We start from the raw sequence: 20927 nt of genomic DNA, 5'->3' as shown, positions 1-20927 counted from the left end.
CATCATTATCATCATCTAGAAGGCAATGGATTCAGACATGCTCCATGCTGAAAAAATTGAATTTTGTTTCCGTTTGATTTTGTTCATTGTTGTTTGTTCTATTGTGATTGGAATTGAAAATTGAAAAATTATATTTTAATAATAATTAAGATGCGTAGGCTATGTTACAAGTTAGATTTGAATATTGGTTTGTAGGGAACATGGTACTTGACTAAAAGAGGTTGTTTGTTTGCTAAGACTCGGTAAGTTATTGGTTTTTGATTTTTCAAATTAATAAAATTCTTACAAATTGAGTCTAAATACCATTGTTCAAATTTTAAGTCAGACATGGCGCGTTGCGAGTACCTACCCTAGTTAATTTAGGTTTATTCAATATTAATTTTTTAATAAAGTCGATACTGTGTTTTCAGTAACCCTAAGGACGTCAAAAAATGAAAAAAGCTACTAGCCTAATAGCTATGATTACTTTGTAGTATTAGGCTAAGTAAATGGAGTAAAATCTAGTACGGTATAGAATACCTAAAACCTAAAACTCAATATAAACACATCCAAAAGTACAGTAATAAATTTCAATACAAGATCAGCAACCGAAAACCAACTAGATACTGATGAAGAGGTGACAGATACAGCTCGATTCTTGGGAATTACACTTGATGCACACCTAACATGGGATAAACACATTGAAAAGTTGGCCCTCTATGCTATCAAACCTATAAAGGCAATAGCTGACAAAAAAACTGCTCTGATGGCTTACTACTCGCTATTTGCATCACACATGCATACTTACTTGCATACTTGTGATGATCCCACTGGAAGCTTTGCAGCCGTGGTCGTCGTTTGTCCGATTCAACTTGAGGTCAGACGTCCTCCCAGAACTCTTTCATGGAATAGTAGTTCTTTTCCAGCAGATATGTCTTCAAAGATTTTCTGAAGATTGCAAGATCACTATACCTCCTTATGTCTAAGGGGAGCCTGTTAAACACCCTGCTGGCTACATTCCTCGTACTATTCAAGGCTAGTGTTGTCCGTTGTCTATCTATGTGGACGTTCCCTCTCTGCCTAGTATTGTGGTGGTGGATGCTGGAGTTTCTTTCAAAATGATCAGGATATTTCAGGATTGTTGTCGCTGACTCCATTATGTACACATCCGTTAATGTTAACACTTGTAACTTCCTGAATATTGGTTTGCAATGTTCAATATAGTGTGCACCACTTATAATTCTGACTATTCTTTTTTGCAGTAAGAATACTCTTTCTGCTTCTGTGCAATTTCCCCAGAATATGATGCCATATGTTAAAACACTGTGGAAGCAGCCATAATAAACTTTCATCAATACTTCAGTGTCCACTACTTTCTGCAGGCGACGTGCAAGGCAACACACTACGTTTAATCTCTTAGCAACATTATTAATGTGTTCTTCCCAACGTAGATTGTCAGCAATGTGTACTCCCAAGTATTTGGCATTTTCATTCAATTGCAAGTGTTGATCACCAATGCGCAAACGTGGACTAAAGTCTCTTTTCTTAACATTATGGAACTGCATCACACACGTTTTCTTTTGGTTTAGTACCAGCTTATTTTCTGTGCACCATATACTCATCTCATTCAAACCTTGTTGCGTTTTCTTTATTGCTTCAGAAGAATTCCTGTCTACCAAGAGGTGACACACATCATCTGCAAACATCCAAATCTCCCCCGCTTGTACTGAAGTTGGAAGATCATTCACAAAAAGCAGGAAAAGAACTGGACCCATATTTGAGCCTTGCGGCACTCCTATGTTAACATCCTGTTGCACTTGTGATCTTATATGTCGAATAACATTATCCTTTCCCATGTGACTCACAGTGACCAGTTGTTGTCGGTTTTCCAAGTAAGTCATTATCCAATCCAAGGGTTTTCCTGTGATTCCATACTTGACAAGTTTTAGCTTCAACCTTCTGTGATTAACACAATCGAATGCCTTGGTCATATCGTAGAATATTGTGTACACCTCGTCCGTACAATCTACTTTATCGTACACTGCAGTTAATAAGGCAAAAATTGCATCTGCTGTGCTTTTTTTCTTACGGAATCCGAATTTTCTACCACTTATCAATCGGTGTTGCTCCAAATATGGAATCAATCTGTCCAGATAAGCAACTTCAAAAACTTTGGAATAGACTGATTGTACAGCTACAGGTCTATAGTTGCTTACTACATCTTTTTCATTCTTTTTATATATTGGGACCAGTTTAGATGTTTTAATCGCTTCTGGAAACTTCCCTTCTTCAAATGACTTATTAATAATCAACGACAAAGGTTCAGCTATAATATGCGCTGAGGCTTTAACTAGTCTACATGGGATATTGTCAACTCCAGCACTTGGTTTATTGCACACTCTATCAATAATTTCAATCACTTCATCGGCACAAGTTGATCTTAATTGAAATTGACGACCATCGATTTGCTCGCAAACATCCTCTATAATATCTTGATTGTGTAATTCATCACCAACAAGGCTCTTTACCTCCTCATAGAAATATTTATTGAACTCTTGTGCAATCTTAATGGGATCATTAACTGGCTCATCGTCTATTTTCAACCTCATATTATTATGGATGAAAGTATCCTTTGTCAGACTGAACAACTCTCCATGACTCTTTGCTGATATTTCTTGACTTTATTATTTTATCTCGGTAGAATGCCCTCCTATTACCAGAAACCAATTGTGAGTGCTGTCTCTTTGCATTACAATACTCCAACTTAGCTCTCTCATCACCAACTTGCCGAGTCCTCCAATACATTTCTTTTAATTTTTCTTTTGACAATAATATGTCATTGTCAATCCAACTCATATCAAATGAGTTATTAATCTTATAGATCTTTTTTGGAAAACATATTTCAAAACAGTATCTATAATCGTTATAAAATTTATTGAACAATTCGTCACAAGACTTTTCACCATCCATGTCCATCCATTTAATCATGCCAAGTCTTCCAAAGAATTCGTCCATACCCAGTCTTGTAATTCTATTTCTCTCTATTTTCATGCATAACTTGGTATTAACATGCACATCTATATCTATGTAAAGCCATCTATGATCAGACAAGGGTGTGTCTATACAGCCGCTTTGTACTTGTTTTATGTTCTCACTTATCAGTACATAATCAATTTGTGTTGATACATTTGGAGTCACTCTAGTGTTCATTTTTATAACATTCAACAATTTGTGGGATTCCAACACATCAAAAACCATCTTCTATATACAGAATCAATATTGCCATCGATATTCATATCTCCACATATTAAAATAGGAACATTCAAACTTTCGAGTTGGTTCAACAATTGCTCCAATATTTCAATGAAATTGTAGAAATTATTATCATGCGGTGGACGGTACACAACAAGAAATACGAATTTATATTCAGCACTTTTGAAAATACATGCACTACCCTCAAACACCCCTTCAGTCATGATATCTTCATATAGCAATGGGTATGATTTCATGCTCAAGCTCTGTTTCAAATATATAGCAACTCCACCACCATTTGATTTTTTTCTATTTGCTACTGCTACTTTATCATATCCATGTATTTTAAAAACTTTATCTTTATCCTGGTTCAACCAAGTCTCAGCGAACGCCAAAATATCCGGTTTCAATTCAATCAACTCAACCTCCAATTTCTCAACCTTGTTAAAAATAGATCTAATATTCAAAAAACATATACGTAAAACATTTCTATTTACAATTTTTTCCTCACAATGCGAGGAAGTCAAATGATTTATTTCATTACAATCAGTAATTACGTCATTTTTATTTACAAAATCTACTTTTCTATTTGTACGTTTTGTCTTCTGAATATAAAACGCTTTAGTGTTACATTTTTTGGCCAACATTTTGAATCATTCACTACGTTTCTATACGTAAATTCTACACCCAATTTGAAGCTACAGTTGTATCCTTTGCTGTCCAATTTTTCAACAATAAAATCAACACTTGGGAATTCATCTTTAAGAAACTTTTTCACATCATCAGAAGTGGTTCCCTGCTTTACTTTACCAAGGTGATACCAAGCTTTCTTTGCACCACTAATGCAATTTTCCTTGTCATTTGTACCCACTATCGGTTTATTTCTTTGTATTACATAATTATTTTTCTTTTCCGTAACATTCAACCTACCTCCTGTATTGTTTTGAGTTATTTTATTTTTAGGTTTACTTTTTGCAACCATACTCCATGTTACGCCTACTTCATTAGGTTTATTTTTATTTTCAACTAGATTTTTATTATTATCATCATTTCCTACAGAAATTCCACGATTGACTGGTTGAGCAGATAAGATTGTAGCTGCAGAGTCATTATCAGCAGGCACTATCACGACAGCAGCATCACTATCAGAGCTAATAACCGGCATGTTCAAATCTGTATTTTCTAACCTATTTGATTTTTCAATTTTTTCAACACGACTATTAAGCTGAATATAATTTTTATTCATTTTTGAAAGTTCATTCAATATCACACTAATTTGAGCAGCTTCATTTGACTTTGCATCGGTATTATTTTCTTTAGAATTTGAAATATATTTAGTAATAAGACTTCTTACCTTGTGCTTGCACATGTCACAATACCAAGTGATATTTTCACCCATAGATATTATTCCGTAATAATCACTCGTAGCAATATTCACACACTCTATATGGTACCATTCACCACACATTCCTTCACAAAAAAGCCCATTATCCTTATCTTTCACAACTTTTTTACAAGAGCCACAATCAGATTTCTCATTACCGTTCGCCATCTTGTGACGTCATCCAAGAATGAACAATGGAAATACATGAGAAATGCATGGGCTATGGAATAATAGCATGGGGAGCAGCCCTGCAGACCTACATTGTGCAAGTATTAATTCTCCAAAAGAAAATAATAAGAATAATAAATGGTTTACCACACGATACACACTGCAAACCATACTTCATACAGGATAGGATCCTCACTGTAATATCTCTATACATACTTAAAGCAATAATACATATAAAAAAATTCAAAGCAGACAAATCTCACAGAAGAATATCCACGAGCACAACACAAGAAGAAAAAATGATCTTGAATTCCCTACAACAGACTACAAAAATCACAAAAACAGCCAGATTCCTCAGGGTGTAAATTTCTCAACTGTCTACCGGATGACCTCAAACAAATTGAATGTCAAAACCAATTCAAAAAGTATCTGACTGAGAACCCTCTGTATTCAATACAAGAATTCATGGAGCTAAGCGCTCAACGGAGATTCCACTGATACCCTGACCTCACCCTCCTACCTTACCTGACGTGCCCCTGATCTCAATGATATAGGTGGTAAAAGTAAAAGTAATATTTGTATACACATATTAAAACCCCTGCATTGCGGAAACCCCTGAATTACTGGCATTTGCATGTAGAATTTTATCATTTTTTGCTTGTGTACAACTTATCTTATTTTTAACAGTCTTCTACAAATTGTTGCAGTTTTTGAAGAATGTTTCATAACACTTAGAATCTCAAAAAGTCTATAAATTGTAATTATGAGTGATTACACGGAAAGCGATGAAATTGGAACTTGTACAACCAAACCGGATTGTCAAAAGATGGATTCCAATTATTCCATTTACGATGTTGACGACCACATTCAGCAGATGAAACCATCACGTATTATGATACTTCACTACCAATCAAAAATCGAAGATATGCGGAAATATGAGAGGGATCTAGAAGCTCAGTTAGAAAGGTCAGTATTGTCTCAGTCATGAATGCATTTAATCCTGAATATGAAATGAAAGTGAAACATTGAAACTGTCAATTTTTATGCAGGTTTTCAATAAATGTTCATTTTGATTTCATTTTTGTAAATCAAGTAGAAGTAAACTAGTAGTCTGTGAACAGTAGACCTTACGCAGTATTCTCATCCACAAGTACCTGATTGAAACTATAGACCTTATAGAAATACAGCAATAGACTGGCTTCTCCACACATTTGTGTAATCACTTGTCAGCTGATTTATGATGAATAATTCTATAGTCTAATTTTTACTGTAATATTGGCGTATTAAGGAGGCTCCTTTTTCCTTCTATATCATCCTTGAAATGCAAAATTTCCAAAAACCTTGTATATACGTCGACGCGAAATTTAAAAAGGAACATAACTGTCAAATTTCATGAAAATCTATTGCTGCGTTTCGCCGTAAATGCACAACATATACACATTTAAACATTAAGAGAAATGCCAAACCGTCGACTTGAATCTTAGACCTCACTTCGCTCGGTCAACTATTTTCATTTGAAAATTTTATACAATAAGACTATTAAAGAACTTTGATCCAATTTTCAAGAAATAGAATTTTAGTAATTATTCCTTTGATTGTACTCCGACTTGATAGCCGAATGGTATTTTTTTTACAGATGTAAGAAAGTTTGTGATAAAGATTGGACTACACAGGAAGAACTATTGAAAAGAACTGACGAAGTTTCAGAACTGAAAAAAACTGTCAGTGATCTTCAAGTTTTCTTGTATCAGGAGAGAGAGCATGTTCTTCAATTGTCAGCTGAAAATGATCGATTGAGAGTGAGTATTTAATGAATTAATTTAGACCTAGGTTATATATATAATTTGAGTTTGATTGTATTAATCAAATAAATATTTTGCCCAAAACCCTAAAACAATATATCATTATTCCGTAGTAAAAAACAAAACTTGAATAATACAGGGTGAATCATATTAAACATTCCGGTTTTGGAAGGGCATTGCACGAAGAAGGGAAGGAGCAGAAGGGTGGGAATGGTGTCATTAGACGCGCCATGACATGCAGTTTTAGTGTGAGCAATGGCTTGGTCGGGACAACATTGTGCGTTCGTAGTTGAAGAGTTAATTAAAAATGGTGGCTCCGTGATCACAGCACAACGTGCGACTTGACCATCTTCTTCAAAAAATAGGGACCCTAGGGCTGTGTCGTGCAGGTTTCGTGGGTTATTCTCAACCCAGTATCGAAAATTCTGTTTGTTAACAGTTCCAGCGAGGTGAAAATGTGCCTCATCACTGAAGATCAAAACAGCAGTGCGGGGTATTTGCTGAATGTCGTGGCATGAATTTGATCGTGTGTCTAAGTCTCTAACTGTTAATTCTTGCACTACTTGAATCTTGTATGGGTAAAATTTAAGGTCTACCTATATGCAGTATTCTGCGGACACTACTGAAAGATAATCCTAGTAAAGCGGCATGTTTCCGAACAGAACGCCGAGCGGATTGTTGATTTGAAGCCCGCACTCCATCCACGTTATCCGTTGACGTTGACGTCCTAATTCGGCCTTGTGGTCTTGTTTTTAATGCTGATGATGTTGCTCTAAAATTTGATACTCAATTCCTGATTATTGGTCCAGTGGGAATGGGATCAACCAATTGCAAAATGTAAACGGAACGCACGCTGTGCTGTGATCACGGAGCCACCGTTTTTAATAAACTCTTCAACTACGAACGCATGATGTTGTCCTGACCAAGCCATTGCTCACACTAAAACTGCACGTCAAATGACGCTATCCCCACCCTTCTGCTCCTTCCCTTCTTCGTGCAACGCCCTTCCAAAACCGGTAAGTTCAATATGACTTGTAAACTTAAAATAGGCTATTACAACCCAATAATATACTTGTAAACTTGTATACAATATGACTTGTAAACTTGAAATAGGCTATTACAACTCAATGTACTTGTATACTTGTAAACTTGAAATAGGCTATTACAACTCTCTGATACATGAAGAAAATGAGTTTCAGTTACCAGATCTTCGCTTTATTACATCGGACTACGCGTGAGGAACTCTTCCACACCCAGTAAACATCTGATCATTGTTATTTGTAGTGCTGACAAAGTTTTAGGGTTGAATGGTTAAAAGGAAAATGAGTATATTTTTGTTTAAATTGAAAACTGCGTAATTATGTTTTTGTTTGGAATTTATTTTCTTAGAATTATGGGATGTTGTTATGAGTAATACTTTTATATAAAAATAACGGGGAATATCTTCTCTCTATTGGTATGCAGATCATTTTTATCGAACCTATAGTTATTTTTTAATTAATTATTTTGTTTGTCAACGTCAAGATATCTCGATCAGAGAATATTCAATTTCCGAAATGCTAGAAACTTATTTGTTTCAAAAGATAAGTGAGGGGTGAATTCGAGAAAGTTGCGAAGTTCCTTCTCTCTGGGAATATTCCCGACCACATCACTACTCACAGTTTATCTTATGTGCCATCATAGAATAAGCATACCCTACAAGAATAGAAAGTTTATTGCCATATTAACATAACATACCATTAAGTCACTTCAATGGAACAAATTTAACGAGTAAAGGCAGAATTTCAAACCGTTGTTAGTGACTCTGTCTCTGTGCAACTTCTTGAACTAGAGATTTAGAAATGTATGTGTTTGAACGGTACGATACGACTAGCGTGTCATAGCTTCAACTGAAAGAACTTCGTGGACGACTGGTTTGAATTGACAGTGAAATCCTTTGGGCATGGCGTAGTGCCCTATCCCTATTAACGTACCGTAACCTTTCTCTATGGTGTCAATCATGTAGCCAATAATAGCCTATTGAGTGTAACTACTAGTGGAATTACAGTTACTTGCCAAATTTATGGTAGGGCCTACTAAATTCTATGAATGTATTGAAATTAACAATTTTATATTTGATTTGTCTCCATTGATATCTTTATCAAAAATGAAATTTTAACCATCGGTTATTCCTAGAATTGTATAGAAATACTTTTGAGAACTCCAAATCCATGTATTTGTATGAAGTTAATCGAAATGAAAGTATGGTGTCAGTAGCATGACTTTCACATTATAATACTACATTTTTTTATCATCCTATTATTATTTTGAGGTACAAAACCATTAGTGGTAAAAATCTGTAGATACAATTGATGAGTTCACATATTACAATTTTGGTTTGTGGGGGAAACCATATAAAGATTATAATTTTATTGAAGAATATGTTGTGAATAGATTTGCATGTGTTGTAAAATCAGGAAACATAATTAAATAATAGTTTGCAATGTTAAACTTTCAGCTGGCGCAGTTGGACTACCAAAAGAAACTGGACACAGTACTTTCATTTACTGGACTACCGAATGATTTCATAACGTTCATATGCACTGATCCTAACGTTACCATAATTCCAAACAAAACAACTAATAACTCGAAAATTTCTATGAAAAGAAGTATGGAGAAAACAAAAAACAAAAGTAAAGTCATAAAAGGTGAGAAATTCATTCTAATCTTGATTTTAGTTTTGGAGGAAAATGAAATATTTGAGAAGTTATTATAAAGAATTAACATTGATCAATTATTAGTATTGTTTTTTATCAGTAAATCATTCTTCAGGTTTAACTTTGTAATCATAGTCATTGTAAGACGCTTCTTAGTGTATTTGCTTTGTTTTTCCTCAAATAATTCAAACATTCAATTGTTGGAAGGAACAGTAGATATTGCACCAAATCAATGCTAATAAAAATAGAATTGTTATAAACTTCAGTCGGTTTGCACCACCTAGCTCTTGGGTTTGACGTACCTACCGACCTACCGCCGGACATTTTATCATCTCATCACCCACTCACTTCCTATTACCCACGCATAGGAAAAAGTTTATGTGGACGTGCATTTTTTTAAATCCGCAGTAAAAATTGGCATAATTACGCTATGCATTACAAGGTTTTGGTCTTCACAGTTTACAAATAGTTGATCACTACTAAATTTTTCAAATTTATTATCAATTCAAGTGTAATGATATGATATTGAAGCCATCTATTCACAAGAATAACTGTTGAGCTATTATGCTTGTAAACAACGTCTTAATTTGTTATCCAATGTAAAATCCTTGGTCTCATTTTGTAATCGTGGATTGGACTTATAGATATGTAGGCCTACGCGTCTATAGTGTCTCGCCGAGCTCTAGGTGTCATAGATTCTGCTAGTTTTTACTGACATCAATAAAATGGGTGCTATCTTAATTTGTAGATTTTTGCCCTTATCTGGAATACAGGTATGCTCTGTACCCTGCATATCCATTGTCTGTATTTATTTACTCGATGCTCCTAAAAATAACATCATTGTTACATGATTTTGGTCGAATCTGTAAGATTGGAAAGGGAACAAGTTTCTAATTATAGGCTATGCACCATTCTTTTGGAAACTTTCTACTGGTTTTCTAAACTAATCTTATCATTTCTATTTCTTGAGATATAGGAGCGCTTAAAGTTGGCGGGATTGAATAAATTTCCATGTGTTGTAAAATCAGGAAACATAATTAAATAATAGTTTGCAATGTTAAACTTTCAGCTGGCGCAGTTGGACTACCAAAAGAAACTGGACACAGTACTTTCATTTACTGGACTACCGAATGATTTCATAACGTTCATATGCACTGATCCTAACGTTACCATAATTCCAAACAAAACAACTAATAACTCGAAAATTTCTATGAAAAGAAGTATGGAGAAAACAAAAAACAAAAGTAAAGTCATAAAAGGTGAGAAATTCATTCTAATCTTGATTTTAGTTTTGGAGGAAAATGAAATATTTGAGAAGTTATTATAAAGAATTAACATTGATCAATTATTAGTATTGTTTTTTATCAGTAAATCATTCTTCAGGTTTAACTTTGTAATCATAGTCATTGTAAGACGCTTCTTAGTGTATTTGCTTTGTTTTTCCTCAAATAATTCAAACATTCAATTGTTGGAAGGAACAGTAGATATTGCACCAAATCAATGCTAATAAAAATAGAATCGTTATAAACTTCAGTCGGTTTGCACCACCTAGCTCTTGGGTTTGACGTACCTACCGACCTACCGCCGGACGTTTTATCATCTCATCACCCACTCACTTCCTATTACCCACGCATAGGAAAAAAGTTTATGTGGACGTGCATTTTTTTAAATCCGCAGTAAAAATTGGCATAATTACGCTATGCATTACAAGGTTTTGGTCTTCACAGTTTACAAATAGTTGATCACTACTAAATTTTTCAAATTTATTATCAATTCAAGTGTAATGATATGATATTGAAGCCATCTATTCACAAGAATAACTGTTGAGCTATTATGCTTGTAAACAACGTCTTAATTTGTTATCCAATGTAAAATCCTTGGTCTCATTTTGTAATCGTGGATTGGACTTATAGATATGTAGGCCTACGCGTCTATAGTGTCTCGCCGAGCTCTAGGTGTCATAGATTCTGCTAGTTTTTACTGACATCAATAAAATGGGTGCTATCTTAATTTGTAGATTTTTGCCCTTATCTGGAATACAGGTATGCTCTGTACCCTGCATATCCATTGTCTGTATTTATTTACTCGATGCTCCTAAAAATAACATCATTGTTACATGATTTTGGTCGAATCTGTAAGATTGGAAAGGGAACAAGTTTCTAATTATAGGCTATGCACCATTCTTTTGGAAACTTTCTACTGGTTTTCTAAACTAATCTTATCATTTCTATTTCTTGAGATATAGGAGCGCTTAAAGTTGGCGGGATTGAATAAATTTCCGTTGAATTGATATTCTGAGAAATCACACATCAAACATGTCATTAGATTAACAATATCTTGCAGAATGTATCCTCAAAAATCCATAAATTTATTTGCTACCAATTTGCTATCAATTGATTTACCTCAAGATTTCAACTTCAGGCGCTCATATCTCAAGAAGTAAAAATGATAAAATTGATTTAGAAAAACCAGTATGAAGTTTCCAAAAGCATGGAGCACAGCCTTTGATTACAAACCAAATTAATAGGTAATGGGTAATAGAAAGTGCGTGGGTGATTTGATGAGATGATCAAACGAAAGGGCTTTTCTTTGAAATTTCCCATTTTGATTGTATCGAAAACTTTCAAAAATGACACCAGTGAAGAGTTTTCAAAAGTGTGGTGCAGATGAATGATCCTTAAAACTGCTCACGTACAGTGCATAACTGATTCTTTGTTAGTATTGAGAAATGAAAAATTGAGAAGTAATATATAGTTAGGAAAGAATTTGGAAATTAACACTCTTCAAATTGGAATCCCGATAGAAAATAGTTTAATAGTTTTAATCATAACAGTTATGTATTATTTATTTTATTTATATGTTTGTATTCATTCATTTCTTTTCATTAAAGATCTGACGGAGAGTCGAGATGAAATGGAAAAGCTTAAAGTAGAAGCTTTAATAGCGGAATGGGAGGAACAGAGTGAGTTGTATCGTGATGAAATTCATTCTCTACTTCTTGATCGCGATTTAAGACAAAAAGAATGGGAAGAAGAAAGAAAAAGATTACAAAACCAGATTGCACATTCCAATAAAATGTGAGTATCTCTATAATATTATTAGTGCACTGATAAATATTGTTATGTTTTATAACGAGCGTTAGCGAGTTCTCACTCTTGACTTACTGAAGGCCAAAGTCGTTGTCCGTCTGTTTGTATGTTCTACAGCATCTTTAGAAAGAATTGATCAATCAGCTTCAAATTTTGAACACGTATTCTTCGAACCTTTTTACGGGTCAAGTTCGTTGGACAACAAAATTGACTCACTCCTTCGTCTTTTTTCAGGATATAAAAATAGCATTGAAAGTGCATAAGAAAAAAAATGGTATTATTTATAATTTAGTCAGCTGAAGAATTCATTGCATTCAATAACTACAGTTTTTCCGTTCATTCATTCATTAATAACATCAGCTGAGGCTATTTCGGAGCTGACAACAATTTCAGTCATGGCCAATCTATAGTGTAACATCTAGAGAACTACAATGTTTGCATCAACTGAATGATACGGATTGATATATCAATGTGCGGTTATCGCAATTTATTTTCGTCGTAATTTAAGTATTTCAAAGTGATCATCAAGCAGTTCTTAATGGAAAGAAACATTGAAGAGTATTCATTTTCTCTTGGAACTCTGTATCGAAATCATGTATAACATGACCACCTTTCATTTAAAAATTGAATTTGGATTTATATGAGGGTCGAAGATGTTGAAGCGACAGATTAATATTTGAAGAGTAATAATTTTTCAGATGGAAATAAATTGTAAGTTGCATTTGTTCAAATGCAAATTAATGAATAATTATTATTAAAAGAAAATTCCAATCAATTCCATTTTAATTAATTGAAAAATTACATCTAGCTGTTTACCCTGTTGTCAATATTTGCAGTAGCAGAAGTCATCAAGATGATTTACAGCATTTAATTGGGATTTTCGTTTAATAATAATTATTCAGTATTTTTTAATTCCAAATAGGAATCTCCAATGAAACCTACTATAGAATTATTCTTGCAAGAGAAATATTTAGCTGTTTTCATAATTTTCATCAACTCTGTATAATTAAAAGTTGTGGGTTTTAAAGATTACCTACAACAGATCTTGTGCGAGTTCAACCCAGGGGGTCACTAGTATATATTTTTTCATGTAATTTTCACTATTCTTCTCTAAAAATCTTCTCTAAAAAGACATTTTAGTTGAAATTTCGCCAGGCCAAAGCTTAAGAATATATTTCAATGAGAGGCTCATATTTAGTATATTTCGCTTCCAATCATTACTACAATGCTTTTCTGTGGTAACTTGCGATTTTAATCTTTTCAGGCTAAAATCTCTTCAGTCGAAAGTTTGTGATGAATCTTGGAGATTTATAAACATGGAGAAACGTCATCAGGCCAGGGAATCTGTTTGGTTAGATGAGAGGGCTGAACTTTTGAAAAGTATTGAATCTATTCATCAACTTCTTCACGTGCCTTCGCGGAATCATCAGCATATAGCATCTCAAGTTTCAGCGCTCAAGGTAACTTACTATGTTATTCTCAAAATACGTACGGTACATACATGTAGATTCTATCGGTTTCATTTTCATTTAGTTTTTTATTATTGCTCCTATGGTTTGTAATAAAATAGTTTGTTCCACTGATTTATTTAATGGATAAAAAAGAGATTCTCTCTGTACAGAATCACGTATCACGAATCACTTAGTACAGTATCACGAAACAATCAGAATATTAATCTAGCTACAACCCTACAACCCGACAATTTTCTAATTGTATCAGAAAGTACTGTATAAATAAAATTTGAGAAAATTTCAATTGTATTCGAAAGTAGTCATTTGTAATTCAGAAAACATCAGATGTAAATGAGAACAGTCATTTTTATTCAAGAAGTAATCACATGTGATTGAAAAATAGTGATCTGTAATTGAGAAACAGTAACATGTAGATGACTAGTTAAAAATGATTGAAAACTAGCCGTCAGGCTCGCTTCGCTCGCCATATCTGTCTAGCCAGGGGGCTCCGCCCCCTGGACCCCCGCCTGGATCGTCCAAAAATGAGATCAGCGGGCTCGCTTCGCTCGCCTGCATTTTTTATTTGAGCATGCTTCATTCCATCAGAAAGTAACAGTACTGAGAAAACGCAGAAAAGCTGAGAAAAACCTTGGAAAACCGCTGATTTTGGGCGTATCCTTGATGAAATATTAAAGTCACTTCATCACCAAATTTTTTGGCGTATCTTTGACTTTATTGCAAATTCCTTCTAACACAACATTATTACACCCTAGCTGAGCTTCTGTACTAAATTTGAACAATTTCTGTTAATTTGTTCTCGATAAATCTGAGAAAACGCTGGAAAACGCAGATTTTGTGCGTTTCTTTGGAAATTTTTCCAAATCCGTTCTTGGTGCGCCTCTAAAGGGCCAAGTGAACATACCTACCAAATTTGAACGTTTTTGGTCTGGTAGATTTTTAGTTCTGCGAGTGAGTGAGTGAGAGAGTCAGTCAGTCAGTTAGTGCCATTTCGCTTTTATATATTATACTGTATATATATATATATAGATAGATAGATGAAAAAATAACCCACTGGACTAACTTCATTCTACCTTATGATTAGCATTGATTTTAGCGGAAGGCGATCTCGGTTATCACGGTTTAAATTTGAAAGAATTTTTTTACAACCAAGCTTATTACTAAATTTTTCGCTCAACAGAGAATTTGTTTTCACCCTTGGAGTAGAAATTACTGTATCGTGAGTCGCCTCCTTCTGATTACCGTACACTCCGCACTCAAAATTTAATGTAACTGTGTTTAACCATTTTGCACACTTTCTTCACTACTGTTGCAAACTAGTCCTGTTGACTGATAACCTGGATAGGCTGGGATTGCTTGTCAGAGCTGTTTTTTCTTTGGCACCTCAAAAATATATTTCATAAATATGTATAATATGGCATCTAGAAGCATCTTGATGTCACTGTGATTATTTTGATACCATCTTGTTTTTTTCAGAAGCAGCTAAGCAAGAAAGATGATCTTGTTAATATGTATCAGGAACAGAGTACTACTTTAGAAGGTGAATTGGAGAGGTTGAAAGATTCAATGGAAAAGAATAAATTACAGCTTAAGGTAATTACCGTTTATTCATCTAACATTGACAGTTGAATTCCAAGAATTTACAATACCTTGAGGTTTCATGTAATCTCGCTTTAGTGGAGACCAGTCCATATACTTTAAAAATATCAAAAGTTAATTTCATAAATATCCATAATATGGCATCACTAACTTCAACTTTTAATTTCTCCATTGAGCAAGAAAGTTAATCACTTGAAAATTCTCATACCGTCTACTTTCTTTGCCTATTTTAACTAATGGCCCTGTAAAAAAGGAATATAAAAATTTTATATTATTTTATGTACTTAAAATCATTACCTTCAAGAACCAATTATATTATATCACCTTGAAAGAAAGTTGCTGGCAAACATTTTGAGCATGTGAACTATTGCTTTCAAAAAATCCGTGTATATCTAGTTATACCAGGGGCAGTTAGCTAGGCGATCTTCATCTTGCAGACATTAGAAAATTAGAAAAAAATGTAGTTTATTGACGTCTATTAGTATATAAAAGATATTTTCCAATAGTGTATGATTTTGATGTTTTTCAGGATAAGAACTCCAAAATGGTGAACCAAGTGAAATATTTCAAAGACAAGTGTGAAGAGGAAAAAAGAAGAAGATTACTAGATGCCGAAGGATTTAGGAATGATATAAAATTTCTTCAAAACCGCGTACAGACGTTGGAACGAAAAGTATTCACCAATTACTCACAACTACACAGTGATCCTGGCTCACGTACCAAAAGCTGAAACCTTCTGGAAGTATTCACGTAGTAAGCCATTCAGCCTTCCTTCAACATTATGAATGAATTTTCAATGTAATAAGTTAGCTATGACACTTTTATAGGGTATGTCTGGTATTCCTGCAGGAATTCGATCATTAGGTGTAAATCGAATATGAGATCAGGAAATTGTTTCTCTGTCCATTAGAATTGAACTGACTGTCCCCAACAAAGAAATAGATTGTCGGGTGTCTAACATGATTAATTACAACAGACTTGCTCGGTCGTGAATAAGCATAAGATGAAATGGGCAGTTGGGACGAAAACAATCGATTTTCACGTTCAGTGTCTACTGCAACTTTTTTCAAATCTTGGATCATTCAAGTTTATCATTTTAGAACATTCTTCAAACCAAATAAGCCATGAATTCGGCAATTAAACTAATTAGCCAAAACAAATTAATTCAAATCGAATACAATGTTCAACTTGAACAAAACATATTATGAACGAAAACATTCACAGAGTTGGTGAAAAGTATGAAAACAGCTTAATATTTCTGTTACAAGGATAATTTGACAATATGTTTCTTTGGGGATCCTATTTTTATAAAAAAATACTTTTCTGTCGCCTCAAAATTTTGTACCGTCATTTTGGAACCGCCAACTTTAATCCAACTACATTTTTTATAATTATGATGAATGACGAACACCGTTCATCGATATATCAACCCGTTTCAATGTTATTCGCATTTGAAAATACCAATAAATCATAAAAAATGAAATAAATGCTTAAAAATCTGACAGATCAAACTTTTCTGTTAAAAATGTTAATGATAGATGTTACTAAAGTGTTTATTGACATTTAGTGGAGTGAAATCTGATATTTAGCATTTTTTCGATTTTCAATGTACTCATTTATTTCATTCTTGTATGATTTATTGGTATTTTTTAATTTCAATAACTTTGAAACGGCTTGAGATATCATGTGTGCCTTTCACCATTCATTTTCTCTTGAAATTATGTATCGAAATCATGTATCATAGTCGTAGTGAGTGGCCGTAGTCTAATGAATTATAATTGGCTTTATAATTCAGAGTCCCGGGTTCAAATCCAGGTCCGGGCATGATACTTTTCTCGGGCCACTCCTGTGTTTCGGATGGACACGTTAAGCGCTCGGTCCGGCTGCCTAATAACAGTCGTTAGGTCATGTCAGAGGCCCTAAAATTGGTCAGATGCGACCTGAAAACTCTGAGCCAGCAAGGTCACTCAATTCTTTCAATCAATCAATTAATTCCTTATTATTTATCATTGCATTTACACAATATATATAGTGTCAAGATAAAAATGAAATAATTTACAATAATCATCTCAGAAAGTCTTTTATTGAAAATGGGCTAGTTGAAATAAAATATCTTTTCAATTCCTTCTTGAAATCCGCACCATCCTTCTTTCGGATAATAATAGGTAACTGGTTAAAGTACTTAGCACACATGTAGGAAGGACGTTTTTCAAAGAATTGTCTTCTGTGTTGCTGAAGTGCATAGGTTCTTCTTGAGCGTGTATGATAGGCCTATTGATGATTAACATATTCTTCATTTTTGAATTTTTGAGTAAGAATGTATTCCATTTTAAAGAGTCCATAAAGTATCGATACTACTGTATCATTATTATATTCATGTATCTCACACTTAGAAAATGAAGTTGGATTCAAGATGGCGGTTCCAAGATTTCCCTTCGTTTTTCTCTTCTTACCCTTCTGATTGGCCATACAAGATATTAATTTGTTACAGAAACGTCGATGAATAGAACTTTTCAGGTTACGTTCAATTCTGTTTTGAAGACCAAAGTTAAGGTTATAGAGGTTGAATTTTATCTTTTAAATGGCAATATGTTGATATTATTCCAAATGGTTCGAAAATAACTTTAGAAGATGATAATTGCAAATGACAAATACTTATTTGACCATCTATTTTTAGGTATTTGAAATTTGGCAAAATGAATGTCTCCCTTCTGCCGTCTGCACTGTCAAAGCTTAAACTGAATTTAATCAGCTGATGGTTTAACCTAAAAATGATTCACATAACAAACGAGACTTGATATGGATTTAATCCAGTTTAAAATGAAGTTTACTTCAAACTGATACTGTGCAAACAGCAATTGATGGTCCTTTGTTCTATGAAGGGTTCTAGATACCAAGCATAAGATCTATAAGTCTTAACATTTCTATCATAACATTTTTTTAATAACGATTATGAATATCATTATTCATTATGCTATGTATCATAGTTTTTCATATTTGGTAGTATATTAAATATCATAGTTCTTGATATTATTTAGGTAACACAATAATATAAGTTAATAGTACCTGATTTATAGAATAATAGTTCTATTGATTTATAGATATGATGCCAATTTCAAATTGCAGTTCGACATGGATCAGCAATAGTTTTATACTCATTAGATCATGCCTCTCATATAGGAGATTATTTTGTGAAGTTTATATAAAATCTATAAAATGACAGGAATGAATTTGAAAAACGCTTTTGCGGGTAAATACAGCTAGAGATGATTGATAATCATTGTTATCACTCTGCCAATTGCCTATTATCCATGTGAATCCAGGCTCAGTGACGTTCTCATCCAGCAGTGACGGATTTATACATTAAATAGGCACTATTCTGACTGCCGCCCCCCTGAAACATGTTACATAATGAGCGAAATTCTTCATTTAAATCGAAAACTGAATCCAACGACTTATCGGGTGTTCATAAAACATTGAGAGAAACTTCATTTTAATTACATGAAAAAATCTCCACTTTTACAACATTAAAATTGCACTAATATGTAAAAGGCGTTTGCTTTTTTGCAAACTGTAGTCATTTCACTGTGGTTACCGACTAGCCTGGGTAGTTGATACTTGATTGTTACGTCCTTAGAAAATTGGTTGTTACGTGAGCGAACTCTATTCACTGATGTAACGTGTGAAAACCTTAAAATGACCTCATCTTGTTTGATTTTATTTGTTTCTGCATAAAACTTCTGGTGTGCACGTTGAACATCTTGCATAGTAAGAGATGAGCAGTTGAAATGTGTATGTTGTGGATGATTGCAGTCAGGTAACTCTGGGAATCCTTTTGCTAAGTGTCTGTGAACAAAAAACACAAACCAACCTTTCAGAACATTTTCTACATTAATCTGTTATATAAAGCATAACAAGGTGATTTAAAAAGGAATAATTATCAGGATCAACTTAATGTACTGTAATGAATTTAATGAGCTTTACAAAAGGTTCATTTGCACTATGCTATGTGAAACAGCTATCACATGAGAAAGTAAGTGATACTAATTCCACATAAAATTTTTCATTTCATTTCAATTAGATATTAGTTAATGAGGGAGTAATCCCACATTACTCTTCACAAACAAGAAATTTACATACGTAACAATGGACAAAAACTTGAACTTAAAACTAAACTATGTCAATAGAAAGAATGTTGGAAATATTTACCTTTTTTCTGTTCTTTGATGAGTTTCCTTTCTGATTTGCATGACAACTTCTTTCGGCCTTATCCTTTTACAGCAGGAGTTATGATACCTTGCTGTAATTCTTCCATAATAACTATTTAATTGAAAATAATCATAACCTCGCAACATGCTGCATACACAATCATGCGTTCACATCACATAAACAAATTTAGAAATATATGTTTCCTGTTTACTCATGACGCCAATCTCAGATAAAAATGTATAGCCTAAATTTTAAATCTCAATTATCAATTGTTCATATTAATTTTATGAACTTTTAAATATAATTATAGACTTATCTTATTTTTGGATGATGATTAAAGCCCAGTTAAAACATTATCTTCATAATTTGTCACTGGACATACACCGTTTTACACAACAGCTTGTTGTGTTTCCGGACTTGTCCCATATTGCTGCAGTATAGCAGCTGGACATATCCCATTATGCATCATTTTACGATTCTGCTATTGAATTCTGAACGGACTTGCTACGTTTTGCAAAAGTTTGAACACGATAGAGCTCTGAAAGTAGAATATAATGGCGGAGTACAAACCAAAAAAAATTGGACTTATCCCCTTTTGAAACTGGACGACAGAAATAGAATAATAAATTGATTCAATTAATAAAGATGCCATATTTGAAATCATTATTTTTTCATACTTTCTTCTTCTAAAAAATCATAAATTATTATCATTATCTATATTGACTGCCAAACAATTTTGCATGACACTTCCATTCATGCCACAGCATTTTTTCTCAATTTCTTAATTTATTCCTTTGAATTTAGCTTTTTCCTACGCTACTGGTGGAACATGTTAGGGTGAGTCATTGCACCCTAACTCGGCAGTGTCTTGAGCTATGGAGCTCTATGACTGCTCAAAGTAATAACAGTGCTGAAGTTGGGGGTTCCTGATATATAAGACCTTCAGTAGAGCTTGGCAATTTTATCTTTATTTATTTATTATTCTCTGATTTTTCTTTTTCTAATATTCATTAATATCTGATATTCTAATTCTAGTTCAATTTCCATTTAATTTTCTAAAATTTTCAAAGTAAAAATATGTATATATATATGTATGATTTTTTTTGCCAAGTCTACTTTTTTGGGAGAAGTGGTAATGGAGAAGGGTTCTCTCCTAGGGAATTTAGTACTGTGAACAGTGGCAGTACTGACAATCAGCTGCTGGCCCTTTTACAGCCCAACTGCTAACTGTCAATCAGGCCACCATTGTTGAAATGGGAGTGGCTTGTGGGTTTGAGGTG

The 20927-nt window shown here is 33.7% G+C and overlaps 1 protein-coding gene across 3 annotated transcripts; it reads left to right on the top strand.

Annotated features, from left to right (window-relative positions):
- The first annotated feature begins 27 nt into the window (after window positions 1-27).
- LOC111050011 (coiled-coil domain-containing protein 77) lies at window positions 28-19352 on the top strand. 3 transcript variants are annotated; one of them, XM_039425200.1, is made up of 9 exons: window positions 73-119; window positions 184-242; window positions 5491-5749; window positions 6420-6582; window positions 9083-9272; window positions 12172-12358; window positions 13635-13830; window positions 15316-15432; window positions 15968-19352. In XM_039425200.1, exons 3-9 carry the CDS (start codon window positions 5547-5549, stop codon window positions 16166-16168), a joined length of 1257 nt encoding a protein of 418 aa, XP_039281134.1. In that variant the 5' UTR covers window positions 73-119; window positions 184-242; window positions 5491-5546; the 3' UTR covers window positions 16169-19352. The 3 variants fall into 3 exon arrangements, with proteins under 3 accessions (XP_039281136.1, XP_039281135.1, XP_039281134.1); XM_039425202.1 differs by having other exon boundaries at window positions 28-242; window positions 15319-15432; window positions 15968-16764; XM_039425201.1 differs by having other exon boundaries at window positions 49-242; window positions 5471-5749.
- The last annotated feature ends 1575 nt before the right edge of the window (window positions 19353-20927 follow it).

This window comes from Nilaparvata lugens, chromosome 3, assembly GCF_014356525.2.
Source record: "Nilaparvata lugens isolate BPH chromosome 3, ASM1435652v1, whole genome shotgun sequence".
In the NCBI taxonomy this organism is placed as follows: Eukaryota; Metazoa; Arthropoda; class Insecta; order Hemiptera; family Delphacidae; genus Nilaparvata; species Nilaparvata lugens.
The sequence above is the reverse complement of the archived record's forward strand: the minus strand, read 5'-3'. Positions and strand labels throughout refer to the sequence as shown.